Source organism: Mustela lutreola, chromosome 15, assembly GCF_030435805.1.
Source record: "Mustela lutreola isolate mMusLut2 chromosome 15, mMusLut2.pri, whole genome shotgun sequence".
Lineage (NCBI taxonomy): Eukaryota > Metazoa > Chordata > Mammalia > Carnivora > Mustelidae > Mustela > Mustela lutreola.
Window position 1 is genome coordinate 42,299,235 of NC_081304.1, and position 17,948 is coordinate 42,317,182.

Genomic DNA, 17,948 nt, shown 5'->3' on the forward strand with positions numbered 1-17,948 from the left:
GATAGGGAGGTTGGGGAAAGATCTTCCTGAAAAATGGAAGCTCAGGAGATTTTCAAAAGGAGAGCCGTGCCGTGTGATTGGCTTATGCTGCTGTTTAGACAGAAAGACACAAGTCAGGGAAAGAACAGAAAGCTCTTACTTTGCCTCCCCTCCAGAAAGGGCAGCCAGGCTTTGATGGCACCCTGGGAGCAGTAATTAAGTAACTTCATGGGAGAAGGGACTAGCCAGGGGCAGGGTAGTCGCAGTAAGCCCTAGTTGCTTTTCCTGCCTAGAGCGGTAGGCATCTGTGCAAGACATGGCCTGTAATCTGTAGACCAGACTCCGCACTAAACTCCTGATCGGTTGTTTGCTAGCCGGCTCGCTTTGGGCAAGTCACTCTCCCATCCTTCTTCCTGGACTGTGGTTTTCTCACATGTAAAATGGGACATCGGGCTAGATCATCTTTGTCCCTTCCAGCTCAAATGTTCTGTGGATCTAGGTGGGAATGACTGTTCACTGCCGCATCATGAAGATTGACATTGAGAAGTTCAGCGCCGACCTTACCTGCCGAACCTCAGACCTCATGGACAGGAACAATGAGTGGAAACTGCCCAAAGACACCTACTATGACTTTGACGCCGAAGCAGCAGACCACAAGCAGGAGGAGGATATGAAACGGAAGCAGCAGCGGACCAGTGAGTGTGGCCACCACCACACCTGTACAGCCCAAGTCTCGGCAGCCCTCCCTCTTCAGGATGTACTTGCTGATGGCTGTTCCCTGGTGGGAGTGAGTGCTCAGCTCTGAGGTCTGAGGCCCATAGACCTCACGGTGGCAGGGCTGGAAGCCAGGGTCTTCTGGGGTCACACGTTCTTTGCTAATGCACTGTGACATTTAAAGGCTCGTTCTCTGAGCACCTCAGGAACCCAGGTGCACACATCCTTCACATCAGAGAAGTCAGGTCTGGAGAGGGTGAAAGAGTCTCAGAATTTGACAGCGGGTCAGAAATGAAGCCACGATTTGTCCTGTTGTGGGCTCCCAGTCCCCTTCACCTGATCTGTACTTCTTTTCCTGTCCTCCTCAGCATACATCAAGCGAGTGATCGCACACCCATCTTTCCATAATATAAACTTCAAGCAAGCAGAAAAGATGATGGAGACCATGGACCAGGGTGATGTGATCATCCGCCCGAGTAGCAAGGGTGAAAATCACCTGACCGTGACCTGGAAGGTCAGCGACGGCATCTACCAACACGTGGATGTCCGGGAAGAAGGCAAGGAAAATGCCTTCAGCCTGGGAGCCACCCTGTGGATCAATAGTGAGGTGAGAGCTGGCTCCCACACACTTCCCATCCCCTCTCCTGCTTCCAGAAACAAGGCATTTCTGGCTACTTTGAGCTGACGTTAGTGACTTATATGCATTATGTGTATTTTAGCTACACAGAGTGACAGAACAGGAGGTTGATTGTGAGATGAGTCATTTGATAACAATTTTTGTGTATTTTGTTTCCTTTTCTGTGTCCTTTAAATTTTAAAATAGACTACCCGGAGAGCACCAGCAGAGGAAGAGGAGAAAATACACACACAGAAATGTATAATTGTGTACATACCCGCACACACACGTACACATGTGTTTCTCTTTTTTGGTTTCAGTAGAGAAAAATTGTATGAAGCTCCCTGTTGTTCCCAAGCAGCAGGGGAGAATCAGGGTTATGGTTTAAAAAATTTTGTGCCTGTAAGCTGATCAATCTGGGCACAACTCAAACAGCTGGGTAAAAGGAGGGGACTTTCCAGCATAGTGAGGCCACAGCAGGCTGGGAAGGCCACGTCCTCCCTTGGGTTCTCTTCAGAGTGCCTCAGTTGAAGGGCCAGGAGTCCCAGCTCACTGTGACACGTGGGGCCTTTCCCGTTTCCCCACAGGAATTTGAAGACTTGGATGAGATTGTTGCTCGCTATGTCCAGCCCATGGCATCCTTTGCCCGTGACCTCCTGAACCACAAGTATTATCAGGACTGCAGTGGTGGTGACCGTAAGGTGAGCCCAGGGCTCTTCAAGGCATGACCTCTCCCAGTCACTTCAAGATGTCTAGTTTCCTTTCAGTGCAGGGGATGTGTGCCTCGTGTGTGCACCAGACACCGTGTGCCAAGCATGCTGCTATCCCAACCTCTCCCCCTTGTTCTTCCCCCAGAAATTAGAGGAGCTGCTCATCAAAACTAAGAAGGAGAAGCCCACCTTCATCCCTTATTTCATCTGTGCCTGCAAGGAACTGCCCGGCAAGTTCCTCCTGGGATACCAGCCCCGGGGTAAACCCAGGTGAGCACTCGTGCCAAGAAGGTACTGCCACCAGGGTCTGCAGAAAGGCCAGCAGGGGAGTTAGAGACCTCTGGATTGGTCCTCTCTCTGGTTCTGCTTGACTGTCTTTTCCCTCTTACCTGTTTAGACCAGCAGTGGAGGTTGGAGTTGGGGAAAGAGGGTGATGATTTAGCAAAGATTTGGTAAGAAAGATACCTTCCTTAACTCTGTAAGAGAAAGTTTCCTTCACCTGTTCTCTCCCCCACGGAGTGATGGAAATTACCAGCCTCTCTCCACCTGACTGGCAAAGATGGGGGCCAGGACATGGGTCTCTCCTTTTTCTTTCCTGCTTTGCCCTGGCCAGGGTGGTCATCTCATGGTGGCTCACGGTTGCTGTAGTGTGCTAGATGACTTCTGCCTGCATTGCAGGGGTGGGTCAGAAGAGCTTCTCTTTCTCCCACTGACCCCCCTCTGCTCCCTTCCATGTGTGACTAAGCTGACCTTCCTACGTATTCCTTTGGGTCCCTCTGGAGCTCACACTGAATCAAAGTCTCTTTTGGGGTTGGGGGGGAGGGCTCTGCTTTCTTTTTGTCTGTTACCCAGCATCCTTCTCTATGCCCCCATCCTCTCTTCGCCCCTTGGCCAAGGCCAGTGCATTTCTGCTCTTGTCCTCCTACTGCCTGCACATGCTAGATAGTGTAGACTATAGGTGAGGGCTCAGTGGCTTGGTGACAAGAAGCTCTAGACCAGACCCTACACCGCCTTGGGCACATATGGAATACTGCTGTCGTTTCTGGGAAGCCATTTCTGATTCACTATCATGCTTCCAGAGGATGGCAGCCAGAGCTCTTGGCTGGACATCTCCCGTGAGGAACGGTTGAACAAAGGAGGGAGCTTTAAACAAGGGAGTAGAAGCACCGTGATAACCTTCCATGGGAAGGTGTGCAGATTCCTTCTGTCGCCAAACTAAGAACACTTGTTTGTCATCACATTTAGGAAGCAGAGTTCAACTTCGGTATAAATAAGGATATGGTGGTAGTTGTCTTTGTCTGTTGGTCATTGACAGTTATCCTTAATTGAACAGAGCTCTCTTTCAGGCATTGTGCTGAGTGTATCTCATGCCTTGTCTCATTTATTCCCCACACTCAGTTCTAAAGGTTTAAGTGTTGTTACTCTCATTTTCAAATGAAGCTGAGATTTGGGGTTAGTAACTTCATATAAGGTCATCTAGGCATCGAATGACCGAGGCAAAGCTAGAGCTAGAACTGGTCTGAACCCAGAGCCCATCCTCCTGCACTCCCACCACTGCCAAGTGTTGAGTAAGGTCAGACTCCCCACCTGAACAGGGGTGCTTCCAGATTCCAGTTCTCAGGGAATTGTTTTTGCTGCCCTGGGAAGCCCCTTCGGCCCTGACACCGGGACCTCAGTCTTACCCTCATCTGCAGGTGCTGCCATCATCCTACAGCCCAGGGTGGTGGCCCAGCCCACAGCAGGCCTTCCTCTGGTGGTCTGTACCTAGCATACTAGGGGCTGCTGATGCCTGGCCTTGACCTGCTTACCTCCTCAGAGTGTGGCCTCCTTTGATGGAGTCAGTGCTCTTTCATCTCTGCTTTCCCCCCAGCACCTAGTTTGGCTCCTTCAAGTGGTAGAGATCTTTTCTGGCCGCTCGCTCAGGGCTGGCCCCAAGTGGTGTCTGATATGTGTTTTCTTCCAAAATCCCAGGATAGAATATGTAACAGTGACTCCCGAAGGATTCCGGTACCGGGGCCAAATCTTCCCTACTGTGAATGGACTTTTCAGATGGTTTAAGGATCACTACCAGGATCCTGTACCGGGTGAGTTCTGCACTGAGCTCTGTAGTGTGCTTAGAGGGACAGGTAGGCCCTGAATCAGAATGCTCACTTGCCCCCTGCGGAAGGGACAAGGTCTAAGCTGTCACCACAACTGTCTCATGCCTGCTTCAGCCTCCTGGCATCAAGGATGTCCTCCATCTACTTTGCCAGTGCAGCTTCTCTTCTCTCTACCCACCTCAGACCTCCTCCAGCCCCCTATGTTGTGAAACCAGAAATAGGTTCCTGGAGGGACATAACTAACTTAAGCCATTTCCTGTAGGCATCACCCCCAGTAGCAGCAGCAGGACCCGGACACCTGCTTCTATCAATGCCACCCCAGCCAACATCAACCTTGCAGGTAAGGAGCTTAACCCTGGGACTAGGACCTGGAGGGATGGGACCAGAAGGACTTGGACTGATAACGTGCCCATCTCCCACCTCTGTGTGCTTACAGATCTGACGCGAGCTGTGAATGCCTTGCCCCAGAACATGACCTCCCAGATGTTCAGTGCCATTGCAGCCGTGACAGGCCAAGGACAGAACCCTAATGCCACCCCAGCCCAGTGGGCCTCCAGCCAGTATGGCTATGGCGGCAGTGGAGGGGGCAGTAGCGCTTACCATGTACGTGGCTTGGGGACAAGGCTCCCTGCAGAGGGTGGAGAAGACTGAAAGGGGACGTCATCCGTTCCCATGTCTATAGACTGGCCTCTGGCAGTGACCACCATGGGGGGCTTCATACATACAGATGGGGTCAGCACAGCCTTAGGAACTGTCTCCAACCCACAGTCCTTTTCCTTGGGTCCACTTGAGGGTAAAGGGAGTGAGGTCTGATTTTTCCACAGTCCTTTGGGATCTTTGGAACTCTTAGGCAGCCAGGAGTGGTGGGCCCCATTGTGCCCGGCGCCATCTGCTGCTTGGGACTACACACTGCCCAAGAGATGGTTGGTTAGCTGGAAAGCTCTGGGCCAAGCCCCAGCTCTCAGTTTGTCAGAAGTTCATAGCAAGGCCAAATAGGCCCCAGTCTCATCGCCATTTAATGGTTCTCCTTTGTCCAGGTATTCCCAACGCCAGCCCAGCAGCCAGTGGCCACACCACTAATGACCCCCAGCTACTCCTACACAACCCCCAGCCAGCCCATCACCACACCACAGTACCACCAGCTCCAGGCCAGCACCACCCCACAGTCTGCCCAGGCCCAGCCCCAGCCTTCTTCCAGCTCTCGGCAACGGCAGCAGCAGCCAAAGTAAGTGTGTGGTCGGTGGCATGGAGCAGGATCCTGGGGCGGGCATCGTCAAGAGGCCAGCAGGCCCGGCATAGGCAGGTACCTTGGGCCTTGTGAGAGCTGTGACCCAGGTGATAGCCCGGGATGACGCTGGGTGCAGACAGAAGAGGGTGACGTGGCAGCTGGCCATGGCTGCTGCCAAAAATAGGTAGTCCATTTCTATAAGGATGGAAAAGGGAAGGCTTTCTTCTAGTGATCTCTGGGAGAGTCCTGATCGCAGATGCCCCTTTTCCCGCTCCCAGGTCCAACAGCCATGCCGCCATCGACTGGGGGAAGATGGCAGAGCAGTGGCTACAGGAGAAGGAAGCCGAGAGGCGGAAACAGAAGCAGCGGCTGACACCTCGACCCTCTCCCAGCCCCATGATCGAAAGCACCCCCATGTCCATTGCCGGCGATGCCACCCCGCTCCTGGATGAGATGGATCGGTAGGGGGTCTGCCCCTAGGACTCTGGTTACCTCTGAGGCTGGGAGAGGCCCAGCTGCCCACTGCCTCACTCCCTGCCCCTCCTTTACTGTCCATAAAGTGGCGTGAATTGACATTCTCATTGGTGGTCAGCCTGGATGGGTGACAAGCTGGATGGCCTCACGAATTTGAGCTCAGTGCACGCTAGGCAGCAGTGCCCCACTCCAGGCCCTCACTGACCACCTGTCCCGGGACCAGGCTGGGAGGGGTGTGTGGTGGGGAGGAAGAAGAGGAAGACGAGAATGAGAGTGGAACAGTTTTGTATTCTACTCCCTACAAGCCATTTTGAGCTTCTGCCCTCATCTGACTCTGGGCTGTGACCCTGGGGCACCAAGCTCAGCACATGAGTCTCCCCCAGCTCTCGCAGGGAGAGGAATGCTATTTATTCAGTTTGGGGCAGGAGGGAGAGGAGGAAAAGTATTTCTGACCCTGATGCCGACAGCCTGGGTGGCTAGCAGAGCAGAATTGCAGGGAATGTGGGGGAGCAGTGCTAACCTGACCCACCCCCGCCTGGCCGCCTTCACCCACGTGCTGCTGTCTCCGCTTCCTGCCTGTCATTTGAATAAACAGTGTTTCTACAGAGCACTTGGCAAAGTCTCTCTCTCCAACATTCCGGCGCTTGAAGGATGGCTTTCAGAGCAGTGTGTGGAGCTCTGCAGGCTCCCTGTAACTCCTCCGAGGCCATCAGAGAGACTGACTCAGAACAGCAAGCAGCATCTGTATCTGACTACCTGGGATCACATCCCTGCACCGCTTCCCCAGCCCTGGGCCTGTGCCATCTTCTCTGTAAAGTGGAGTGATTGCTACCTGCCTTGTCAGGGCAGCTACCAGCACTGAGAGGATGTGTGCGTGCTCAGCCCAGGGCCTCGGACCTTGTGAGGCCCTAGGACCCAGTAGCTGCTGTTACTACACTGGCAGGCAGCCACTCCAACTACTGGGTCCACAAGCCACCTCTGGCATAGTGAAGAAGGGCCGAGAGTAAGTTTCAGTTTCTCGAGCCCCTCTACCTCCTCCCTCTACACTCTTTTTGCCAGCTGGGCCTCGGTCTGTGATAGTACAGTACCTCTACACAGACACGTCAGCCGAGGATGGGCCCCATGCTTGTCTGCTCCCACACCCGCCCTGGAAAAGGGAGTGCCGGCCTGTTGCAGGGAAGGCCAGTCCCCCTCTTACCAGCTTGGTCCAACCAGCGTCTGGCCCTTGCCCTTTCCCCCAACCCCACTGCCTCTTTGTGTTCTAGACTCCTGGTATTCCATGTTTCTTAAGAAGGGCCTTGTCTCACAGCTTTGCAAGTTGGTGCTGAGAAAGTGAGCCTTTACCCCCTCCTTTTCCTCTGCTTGGGGCTCAGCAGAGAACTCAGAAAAGGTCATTACTGCCCAAACTTAATGAGTCTCCCATCTCGACTTTATCCCAGCATTCAAGACCTCTTTGGCTGTTGGCAAGAGCTGGGAGGGAAAGGCTGGTCTGCCAGGAACTCAGTTCCATACCCTTCAGCACAAAGGTCTGGAAGGGCCTAGCAGGAGCAGGGACACACCAGCCTGGAAGATGATGTTCCCTTTGGTGCCACCAGCACGTGTCTTCCTAAGGGCCACTTAGAGGAGGGAAAGGCCAGGCACAGTGGCACAGAGTGGATTAAAAGGTTCAGTTTATTAGGGGTATCGCTGCAGATAGCACTGCCTGTCCGCCGAGCAGATTTCACACAGACCGATCTCCCAGGAGATGGGCAGCCTTCTTCCCACCCCACCCTGATGTGCTCCTCTCCTGCCCCGAGCCTACAATGTTACAGATAAACAGGCTGCATGGCCTCCCACCTACGTTCCCACGGATTCCCTCCTGAAAGACACATTACCCTTCAAATACCCCTGCAGCCCCCCCTTAGCTCCAGCTACGCGCAGAGCCCCCCTCCTTGCCCCAACCGGGGATGGGTTGGAGGAAGAGAGAACAGCCGCAGGGCATCAGCTACAGGCTTGATCGCATTTATTCTTCACACTGGACGCCCTGGCCTCAACTGAGATTGGGGTTGGATCCTGGGGGAGATTTCCTCTTGACCTTCTTGACTGGTGAGGTCTTCGCCCCAGCTTTCTTAGTCTGGACTGTGTTCTTCTCTCTCTTCCTGGGTGAGGAAGACTCCACGATATCGTCACTGGAGGGCTCCTCCCGCCGGGGGTCATTGTAACTGTCCTCACTCTCCAGGTCTTCCCGGCTGTCTGGGCTGGACTCTGACATCCTGGTCAGCTCTCTGGGGCTTATTGATCGGTTCAAGTCCGGAGGTGAAGATTCCGATTTAACCGGGCTTTTCTTCTTCATCAACTTGCCCTTCTTGACTTTTTTCTTCGGCTTTGGCTTCTCATCCAGCTCCTCTTCCTTGTCTTTCTCCTTTTCTTTTTTCTTCTTTACTTTCTTGATCACCTTGTTGCCCTGGGACTTCCCTGTGGGGCTCTCGGAGCGCCAGATAGTGATGGGAGCTGCCGAGTCCGGGGTAGTTGTGACAGTGCCCAGGCCTGTGTCAGCGGGGGCGGTGGTGGCAGGCCCCACCTGGGTAGGAATGGGAGGCTTGCTTTCTTCCTCCTCCTCCTCCTCCTCTTCATTCAAGTCATCTGCCACATAGTCATGGTGGATGGGATGGTGGATCACTGCCACAGAGACAGGCCTATAGCTTTTGCACCTGGGAGGGAAGGGGACAGGAGGAGAGAAGATTGACAGAGAGTGGGGGGCCCATGCCCCTTCGTGCCGCCCGTCAGCCTGCCGGCACTCACCAGCCATACCAGAACCGCTCCACACACTCCTCCTCTGGGATGAGCTCAAAGCAAGGGGACTGGATGATGTTGAAACATGTTGGACCCTCATCTCGGGAGCAGGTTGGGCCCACATCTCGGGAGTTGTCGCTATTTGTCTTCTCTGAGCAGTCCTTCAGCCTGCCACACAGAGGACTCAGCCTGGCTCCCATGCCTCTGTGACTCCCCCGGGGACCCAGAGCCAGAAGCCTGAGGGACAGCTGGCTTCTTCCCGGCTCAGCCCAGACTGCCGAAAGACCTCCTCCCTGTGGCTCCAGAGCGGAGCCAGGTTTACAAAGCTGCGGTGAGGCTAGCCGGTGCTGGGTCAAAGCTGAGGGGCAAACCACAGGGCAATGGTGGGCCTAGCTGCACCCAGGAGTCTCCCCTGGGCTGGGGGTCTCCCAAGGAGGAGGGCCCTTACCTAGACTCGCAGTCGCAGTGGCTGATGGAGTGCAGGTGCAGGTTGTGGTGGCCATAGTCCGAGGGGAAGGGGTGGATGACATGCCCAGTGCACTGTTTGTGTTTCCAGCAGCACCTGTCCAGGTCTTTGAATTCACCTGAGGGGGGTGGTGGGGTCTGGGTCACACAGGGGTGGCGACAGCAGCACACCCCCACTGCCTCCCCTCGGACCCTGCCAAAGGCTCCAGTCCACCAATGGCTCTCCCTCAAGCCGCTAGCTAAAAGGTGAGCCTATGAAGTGACTCCACGTGCCCAAGGTCTCATGTATCAGGACAGAGACAACAAGGCACCTTCTTGCAGGTCCCCCCTTGAACTCCAGCTCCTCCCACGCGTGGAGGGAGATGTGAGCTGGCCCTGATGAGTTCCCGCCTGGTATGGGGTGCTATGGCTAGCTTACTCCCCTCCCCCCAGACAGGCCAGGAGGACTGAGCCTTTATCTAGCCTCTGTGAAGGTGGAACTGGGACAGGACCTCTCACTGGCCATCCCTAGGGAGGTAACCCAGGCTGGGGGTGTGTCAGTCCAAGTGGCCTTAAAAGTACTTGAGAGATGAGGGGACAGCAGCTTGGTATGAGCTTTGTCCCATTTTCCTCCTCCCTTCCCTTCTCTCCCCCAGGCTGTGAGGGCCCCAGGTCCCACACATACCCCTGACCCACTTGGAGGCCTCCTTTTTTGCTTCTCCCATGACCCCTTTCTACCCCGGGGGGGAATAAGGCACGTGAGGCTGGGCCTCAGGTCACCAACACCTCTACCTTCTTCAGCACTGCTGAACTGGGAGCAAGGGGCAGCAGAGTGGCATATCAGACAGGCCTGAGTCCAAGTCTCGGCTCTGTCACTAGCTGGGCATCCCAGAGCACGTGACTTCTCTGAGACTTCGTTTCCTTATCCGTAAAATGGGGATGGCAGTAATATGTATTTTGCAGGATTGTCGAGAGGGCTCAGTTCATATATGTCAAAGAAATCCATGCCCCATAAGATGCACGGCTGAAGATAGGAGTAATTGTGGACTTGGGGAATGGGGTATGGGCCCTCCCAGCCTGGCAGGAGTATGGGGTGGGGGGGGAACCCGTTCAGGACCAAACACTTCTCTCCCTCCTGCCTGCCACCGGCGTCTGTTCTCTCAAGTGAGATGGATGGGGAACCCCGGGGCCCAGAGATTCCCTGGACCCACCTTCAGAGGAGAAGGTAGATGCATCAGTGCTAGAAGGCACACCAGCCAGCAGATGTCCTCTCTCCCAGCCCGGTAACCTGTTTACATCTGAGAGAGCACAGAGTGGCAGCAGCTGCAGCCCCCTCCCCACACCCTTCAGGCCTCAGCCATTCCCTGACAAGCTCCACCTGCCCCCCCCCCCGGGGGGGGGGATGTGGAAATTTCCAAAACAACCCAACAGTGCCTGTTCTCAAGGTGAGGAGAGGGACACAGAGGATGAACGGTTCAAGGCAGCTGCGTGACACAGACCCTGATGGGAAGGGAGGTGGTGGGAAGGAGGCCTGTGGAAGCAGAGAACAAGAGCGCCAGTGTTGCGGTGCTCTTGAGAGAGACTTCCTGGAAGAAGCATGGCAGGAGTGGAGTCCGGAGTAATGAATAGGAATGAGCCAGAGCCGAGGTAAGGAGGGACAATTTCAGGAATTCCCGGGGTGTAAGGAGACTGGTCAGACAGTCCCTCCCTGGGTTGAGACCCCACCACCATCAACCACCACAGGATTGCCTTCCTGCAATGAGCTTTCCCCTTTGGGGCATCAGAGCTGAGTCCTGTCCCTTGAGCTGATTGCCAGGTCCTGGTCATCTCCTTCTGTTTTCCACAGCTTAATAAGTACTCAAAATGTATGGAAGGAATGAATAAATGAAAATTCTAGCACCTTCTGGAGCTTCCCACCCTGGTGCTGTTCCTCTGAGCTCATCGCACCAGCATTACCCCAGGCCCCTCCCACCCTCAGCCTCTCTCCTCCAATCTGGGGAAGTATCCCTCCGCTGTCCTCCTGCCCAAAGCTCCTGGATTCTAGGTCCCAGCCAGAAATGTTTACCTCCTCCCACTTTACTGTTGTGGTTTTTCTTCTACAGGCAATGAATATCTTTAAACAAAACACTCTATAAACCCTGTTTCTCCCTCTAAACAAAACACTCAATAAACCCCGTTCCTCCCTCTAACACTGCATATCCTTTTCAATCCGTATCATTCACTCCTTCCTCTAACAGACATACTAGCTTCAGGAGGCACCTGTGAGGGAGGCCCAGTCCCTATCTTCAGTGAGCTCAGAGTCCACCTCTCTTCCATGTCAGCCACGTACAACATGGCAGCTACTGGACCCTTCTTTCAAAAGAGCCCAGGCAGCAATTTCCTTTTTATTATTTTTTTAAGATTTTAATTATTATTTTTTTAAGTAATCTCTATGTCCAAAGTGGGGCTCAAACTCACAAGCCCAAGACTGAATCCCATGCTCTACCAACTGAGCCAGCCAGGCGCTCCCCCGCCAACAATCTCCTAATAATTTAACCCAGTGGCCTTCTTTTTGTCTCATCTCACCCAACACTCTTGGCCATTCAATCTCTTTTCTCCTGCAAACTGTTCTGCTGACTCCCATGACAGACCTCTCTCCTCTCACCTGCCTTCCTTCTCTGACTAGCTGTTTCTTTCTTTCCTGACTTCTTTGCAGTTTCCTTTTCCTCTGCTGTCCCCCTAAAATTGGAGAAGACCAGGATTCTGTGTTTGGCCTCCTTCTCAAAGACTCTACAGCCTTCTCTTGGATAACGTCATCTACTTACATGGTTTCAACATACACCAAAAAAAAAAAAAAAAAAAAAAGACATAAATCAGGGTCTCCAATCCAGACAGCTTTCCTGAGCACGTAGTTAATATCCTCTTGGACTTCCCCAATACATCTTAGACCAGCATGTCCCATACAAGCCTTTCATCTTCTCCTTACCCCCAATAAACTGTCTCCTCTTATCTCTTCCATTTCAGAGAGGAACAGACACCTCATCTAGAAATCTAGGGATTGTTCTTTCTTTTACCTCTACATCAACTTGATGACCAAGTCTTGCCATGCCTACGTGTCCCCCACATCTGCCTCTATCTTGGTTCAGACTTCCATTATCCCTAAGACCACTGCAGGAGCCTCCTGGCTGGCCTCCTTGCCTTCTGTTTCATTACTCCCATTCAGTCTTCACAGTGCAGTCAAATTGAATTTTCTAGAATACCAACTCAAACACCATGTTCCTCCTGTTCAATAGCCATCCATTGCCTTCAGGATGAAGTGAAACTCCTTATCATGACATAACGGACCCCCCCCCCCCACCAGGACCCAGGTCCTGGTTCCTTCCTCAGTTATAAGTTTCTCCCACCCATTCATCCTTCCTCCCACCACTCCCTTCTCCATTCCTTCTCTCCTGCCTCTCCCTCCCCAGAAATACCTGTTCATTTGGAAAGAACAATGCTATTCACCCAAGTAGAATTGGTCACACATGTCTTGTGCCCCTTTACCCTGCCATGGCATTTCATGTACTTACTCTATGGCAACATGAGACATGACCCATATTTGATCTGCCTCTGTATCTGCAAGTCCTGGGACATTAAAAGTGCCCAGCAAATGTTGGTGGACTGAATGACTACATGAGTAGAATAAAATTAATCCCCTATTGGAACCACAAAGAAACTACAGCATTGGAAATTCTGCCCAGGGTTCAAAGCTGGGGATTTTTCTAAAGAAAGAGAATCGACCCAGGATGAGCATCTCCCCAACGTTAGGCACTGTACTGGGCTTTTAAAATATGCCTTTGATTCAAAATCCTCACCACAATCCATTCTATCAATGTGGACTCAGAGACTCAGGATAAAAAACCTGTCTAAAGACACAAGTTAATAGATGGTAGGGGTAGGAGTTAACCGAATCTTCTTGGCCTTGTATGACCTGGGCTCCTTCAGCCCTGTCTACATGGGGTTCCTATCCAAAGCCCACCCTGCTAGCTGTCACTTCCCTACGGCACCTGCTTTTCAGCTCCAACACAGCCAATTCTTCATCCTCTGGTTTGACTCAGTCCTGACTTCACCACCTCCCAGATCCAGCCTGAAGCCCAAGGGTGAGGATTCAAACTCTGCTTTATCTGACTCCAATGTTCTTGCTTTCTCCAGAGTCATGGTGAAGGCGGCTTGTAGACAGAGTCCACTGATGAACTCTTCCCAAACCACCAAGAAGCCCTAACAGTCATAACTCTGTTTGCCAAGGGGTGGGGTTTAGTAACTCTCCTCAGATACGAGGAAGGCAACCTGCTCTCTAGTTTCACAGACAGGAGAGCTCCTACTGGAGCAGCAGTCCAGCGCTCCGTCAGCAGAAGTAACTGTGGCAGGCACAGAGCGAACTTCATAATGAAATGAGGAGAGTGATAGCTTGAAAGGAAGAGGGTAGCTTGTGGTCTTTTTCTTGGGAGGGGCACTCAACCAGGCGCGGGGGCCTAACTCAAAACTCACAGGTAAGACTCATTGATACAGAATCCTCCCAGTCCTGAAGGCCGAGAAGCTCCCCCCGCCCTTGTGGCGCAGGTGGCAGGGTTCCAGGTCGGACACCCAAGCAGCTGAATGGGGGAGGAAGGGAGGGGAAAGGGAGAAAGGAGGGGAAGCAGGAAGGAGGGAGCTAGACAGTGCTGTGTGCACGCATCTCCTGGGAAATGCCCCTCTGGCCCCGCCCACATCTGGTGGTGATTGTGATGTCACGCGAGGAACCTCCAGACTCCTTCCTCCCCTCAGACTAAATGAAACCCCTCATCCCAGCCTGGCGACAGGGTGGGTGCTGGAGCAGGTGCTCCAGCCAGGATCCGCATTTGTTAGGCGGCATCCGGGCCTCCGGAGGCAGCACCGCAACGCCTTCCATCCCTACAAACTAGGGGTTGGGTTGGTAGCTCCGGCTCCTGCCGGACTCTCCAGGGCCTCAGGACCCCAGTCCTCAATCATTGGTCCACGGCTCGGCGTGAGCCCGCCCCCAGGCCCTAACTCCGCCCCAGCCCAGCCCCTGGCCCCGCCTCCTTCGCCAGCTCTTCCCAGTTCTAAACCCTCCTTGGTGCCACGCCCCCAGGCTGAAACCCACCCCCAAATTCCTGCCCCGCCCCTCTTTACCAGTGCTGCTCTCATCCCAGATGCTGGCATTGTCCTCAGTCTTTTCCTTAGTCCACCTTTCAATCCTCAGTGTCGTCCTGACCCACATCGCTCTCAGCCCAGTTCTCGTCTCTATAAAACTCTTCCTCGCAGAAGTCCAATCCTGAACCTCAGCTTGGTCGAGCCAGCCGTAAACCCCAATCTCAGGTTCGCCCCAATCCAGCCTTAACTCCGCCTCATGCTTGCCCAATCCCCCCCTCCACCCTCCCCCGGCTCTGTGTTGTCTTAGCCCAAATCTAAGCTTCAGCCGCGCTCTTCATCCGGGGCCTTGCAGCTCCTTCCAAGACCCTCTTTGTCCCACCTTTTAGCCTTCGTACCACCTCTTTCTCTCAGGCCTAAACCTTAGCTCGGCCGCTCAGGCCCAGCCCTCAATCCCATCCCTAGTTCCTCTCCAGATCTACTCCCAGCTCTTAGTCCTACCCCCAGACCTTAGCCCCGCCCCACCCCCCACCCCCGTTCTTAGCCCCGCCCCAGGCATTCTCTCCACCTCAAGCTTCCGCCGCAATCCAGCCCCTCCCAAGCGGTCGGAACCCAGCCGCGCGCGGCCCTGGAGCCCCGCCCGCCTCCCCGCAGCCAACCCGCCTTCTCCTGGCTCCTTCTCGCTCTGGAGTAAGGCTGTTTCCGGCTCGCTCGCGTTCGTTCTTTTTCTTCTTCTTCTTCTTTTTTTTTTTTTTTTTTTAATTTAATTATATATTTTTTAAAGATTTTATTTATTTATTTGACAGAGAGAAATCACAAGTAGTTGGAGAGGCAGGCAGAGAGAGAGAGAGGAGGAAGCAGGCTCCCTGCTGAGCAGAGAGCCCCATGCGGGACTCGATCCCAGGACCCTGAGATCATGACCTGAGCCGAAGGCAGCGGCTTAACCCACTGAGCCACCCAGGCGCCCATTCTTCTTTTTTTCTTTTGCGTTTTCTCTTTCTGCCCTCACGCTCCTCCACAGGAGCACAAGGCCCAGTTCTAAAGATGAGGACTTGCTGTCGGCTCCCAAACCCTCGTGGCGCCCATCCTCAGGGCCCCCTCCCCACCGCGTTCCCTCCTTGCACCCGCTCCCCCCCAACAGTTCCCGGAGACAACACTGCCCAATAAAGATGTCAACATAGAGCCAAGATCTCAGGTTATTCTTACCCCAAACAGTTATTAAAATAATTAAGTATTTCGAGGGGCGCCTTGGTGGCTCAGTCGTTAAGCATCTGCCTTCGGCTCGGGTCATGATCCCAGGTCATGATCCCGGGGATGGAGCCCCGCCTTCCGGCTTCCTGCACTACCGGAAGCCCCCTTCTCCCTCTCCCACTCCCCCTGCTTGTATTCCCTCTCTCAAATAAGTAAAAGCCTTTTTTTTTAAAGATTTTATTTATTTGACAGAAATCATAAGTAGGCAGAGAGGCAGGCAGAGATAGAGAGGGAAGCAGGCTCCCTGCTGAACAGAGAGCCCCATAAGGGGCTAGATCGCAGGACGGAGCCACCCAGGCGCCCCTAAGTAAAATCTTTTTGTATGGTAGTGCTTTAATCTTACTTCACCTTTTTTTTTTTTTTTTTTTTTAAAGATTTTATTTATTTATTTGACAGAGAGAAATCACAAGTAGGCAGAGAGGCAGGCAGAGAGAGAGAGGAGGAAGCAGGCTCCCTGCCGAGCAGAGAGCCCGATGCGGGACTCGATCCCAGGACCCTGAGATCATGACCTGAGCCGAAGGCAGCGGCCCAACCACTGAGCCACCCAGGCGCCCCAATCTTACTTCACTTTGGCAACCGCATGTGTCTCCATAGGCTTGCTGTGAGAGGAAGCAGGGCCGGCTGCATTCATAGTAACCTACTACACACACCCATGACACCCTTAGATAAAGCATATACATGGCACAGGCATCGATCACACCCGTTGCCTACATAAAAAATCTACTCCTCACACATGGACTGATGCAATATGCACACAGCCACATGCTCCTCACAGGTATCACCCAGAAAACCGAACCATACCCCTGATCCCCACCCCAACCACCACCCCTGCAGCACAAACATTCCACAACAGCTCTGCGCACGTGCATGCGTGCGCACCCGCACACACACACACACACACACACTCTGAGTTACAGGCTCTGTACAAGAGGAGGAGTGAAGCGCACAGTCCTGTGAGGGAAGAGATATGGAAAAAACAATCCCAGAGAGTGTGAAAGTGTTAGAGCCGTACCACCCACACTCCACACCTCACTCCGCTCCAGTTCTCTTGGCACCAGGCTCTTAAGCTAGGATATGCCTCAACAGATGGAAAAAGAGGAGAGGATGGTGTTTAAACTGTTTTCTCCAGTCATCCAGGGTCTCTCCTGCTGCTGCCGCTCTATCTGCGTGATCCCAGCCTTCACCTTCCTCCAAACCCAGGAATCTGAGCAGATAGGGTCACTAGCCAGACTCCCCTTTCCACCTTAGCTCTTGACAGCTCGAGGAAGAGAGTTGAAGAAGGGAGAAGCCAGTGGGGAGGAGTATGCAGAAAAGCCAAACCTTTCAGGACAGAGTAGCTGGGTGAGAATGGTACCAAGCATGGAATGGACAGAGCACTCGCTGACTGGGAGCCCAGATCTCTGTTCTAATCTTGGCCCTCCATGGCCTCTCACAATGACACTGAGGCTACATGTGTCACACCACTGTTGGGCCGAATGTCTGAGATACTCCCTGCCCATCTGACTCTGGGTCAGATGTCAACAGAGAGCAGGTTCCTCGCCACTCTTCCCTCCAATTAGTTATAGTAGATGAGGTTTTTTGAGCTCTTGCCATGTATGTTCGCGCTTTACCTTATTTCATCCATGAAACCTCATCAGTATTTTTTTTTTAAGATTTTATTTATTTATTTCACAGACAGAGATCACAAGTAGGCAGAGAGGCAGGCAGAAAGAGAGGAAGGGAAGCAGGCTCGCCGCCGAGCAGAGCACCCGATGTGGAGCTCGATCCCAGGACCCTGGGATCATGACCCGAGCCGAAGGCAGAGGCTCTACCCAGTGAGCCACCCAGCACCCTCCTCATCAGTATTATTAGCCTGAGGAAACAGGCACAGAGGATAAGTGATTTGCTTGGGAGTCTGAGAGCTCTTTCTTTTGGTTCCTTAGCCCCAACTGTATCCTTCTACTTGGTGCCTATTCACAAATTTTTACCATTGGATAATTGTTTTCTTTTTTTTTTATCCCCTTCCTGCCTTCCCTTTAAGAAATACTTCTCTTTGGAGTGCCTGGGTGGCTCAGTTGGTTGAGCATCCAACTCTTGATATTAGCTCAGGTCATGATCTCAGGGTTCCAGAATAGAGCCCCAGCTGGGCTCCCTGCTCAGTGAGGAGTCTGCTTCTCCCTCTCCCTCTGTCCCTCTAAATGCTTGTGAGTGTGTACTCACTCTCCCTCTCTAAATTAAATGGATAAATCTTAGGGACACCTGGGTGGCTCAGTTGGTTAAGCAGCTGCCTTCGGCTCAGGTCATGATCCCAGCATCCTGGGATCGAGTCCCACATCGGGCTCCTTGCTCAGCAGGGAGCCTGCTTCTCCCTCTGCCTCTGCCTGCCATTCTGTCTGCCTCTGCTCGCTCTCTCCCCCCACCCCGATAAATAAATAAAATCTTTAAAAAATAAATAAATAAATGGATAAATCTTAAAAAAATAAATAAATAGGGGCACCTGTGTGGTTCAGTTGATTAAGCCTTCAGATCAGGTCATGATCCCTGGGCCCTGGGATCAAGCCTGGCCTCCGGCTCCC

At 53.1% G+C, this 17,948-nt stretch overlaps 2 protein-coding genes across 9 annotated transcripts in view; one reads left to right on the forward strand and one right to left on the reverse strand.

The window, feature by feature from the left end:
• The window catches only part of SUPT6H (SPT6 homolog, histone chaperone and transcription elongation factor), a 33,857-nt gene extending 27,430 nt beyond the window's left edge, over positions 1-6,427 (forward strand). For all 5 annotated transcript variants that reach the window (XM_059149199.1, XM_059149195.1, XM_059149197.1 and 2 more), the window contains 9 exons: positions 479-674; positions 1,062-1,300; positions 1,897-2,010; positions 2,165-2,289; positions 3,991-4,103; positions 4,381-4,458; positions 4,555-4,721; positions 5,156-5,343; positions 5,625-6,427. In XM_059149199.1, the coding sequence (XP_059005182.1) occupies positions 479-674; positions 1,062-1,300; positions 1,897-2,010; positions 2,165-2,289; positions 3,991-4,103; positions 4,381-4,458; positions 4,555-4,721; positions 5,156-5,343; positions 5,625-5,811 (1,407 nt within the window). In that variant the 3' untranslated portion in view covers positions 5,812-6,427. The remainder of the gene's footprint in view (positions 1-478; positions 675-1,061; positions 1,301-1,896; positions 2,011-2,164; positions 2,290-3,990; positions 4,104-4,380; positions 4,459-4,554; positions 4,722-5,155; positions 5,344-5,624) is intronic.
• Positions 6,428-7,800: 1,373 nt separating this feature from the next.
• PROCA1 (protein interacting with cyclin A1) lies at positions 7,801-14,667 on the reverse strand. 4 transcript variants are annotated; one of them, XM_059149200.1, is made up of 5 exons: positions 14,185-14,664; positions 10,248-10,334; positions 9,041-9,176; positions 8,602-8,760; positions 7,801-8,510 (listed from the first exon to the last, which is right to left on the reverse strand). In XM_059149200.1, the coding sequence occupies exons 1-5, from the start codon at positions 14,270-14,272 to the stop codon at positions 7,850-7,852; spliced, it is 1,131 nt and encodes a 376-aa protein (XP_059005183.1). In that variant the 5' UTR covers positions 14,273-14,664; the 3' UTR covers positions 7,801-7,849. The 4 variants fall into 4 exon arrangements, with proteins under 4 accessions (XP_059005183.1, XP_059005185.1, XP_059005186.1 ...); XM_059149202.1 differs by lacking the exon at positions 14,185-14,664 and adding an exon at positions 13,543-13,752; XM_059149203.1 differs by lacking the exon at positions 10,248-10,334 and having other exon boundaries at positions 14,185-14,667.
• Positions 14,668-17,948: the final 3,281 nt, after the last annotated feature.

Coding starts and splice junctions, on each gene's coding strand:
- PROCA1 (XM_059149200.1), bottom strand. CDS start 14,272: ATGTGGGTCAGGACGACACTGAGGATTGAAAGGTGGACTAAGGAAAAG. Junction 8,761..9,040: donor CACTGCGACTGCGAGTCTAG/GTAAGGGCCCTC, acceptor TCTGTGTGGCAG/GCTGAAGGACTGCTCAGAGA. Junction 8,511..8,601: donor GAGCGGTTCTGGTATGGCTG/GTGAGTGCCGGC, acceptor CTTCCCTCCCAG/GTGCAAAAGCTATAGGCCTG.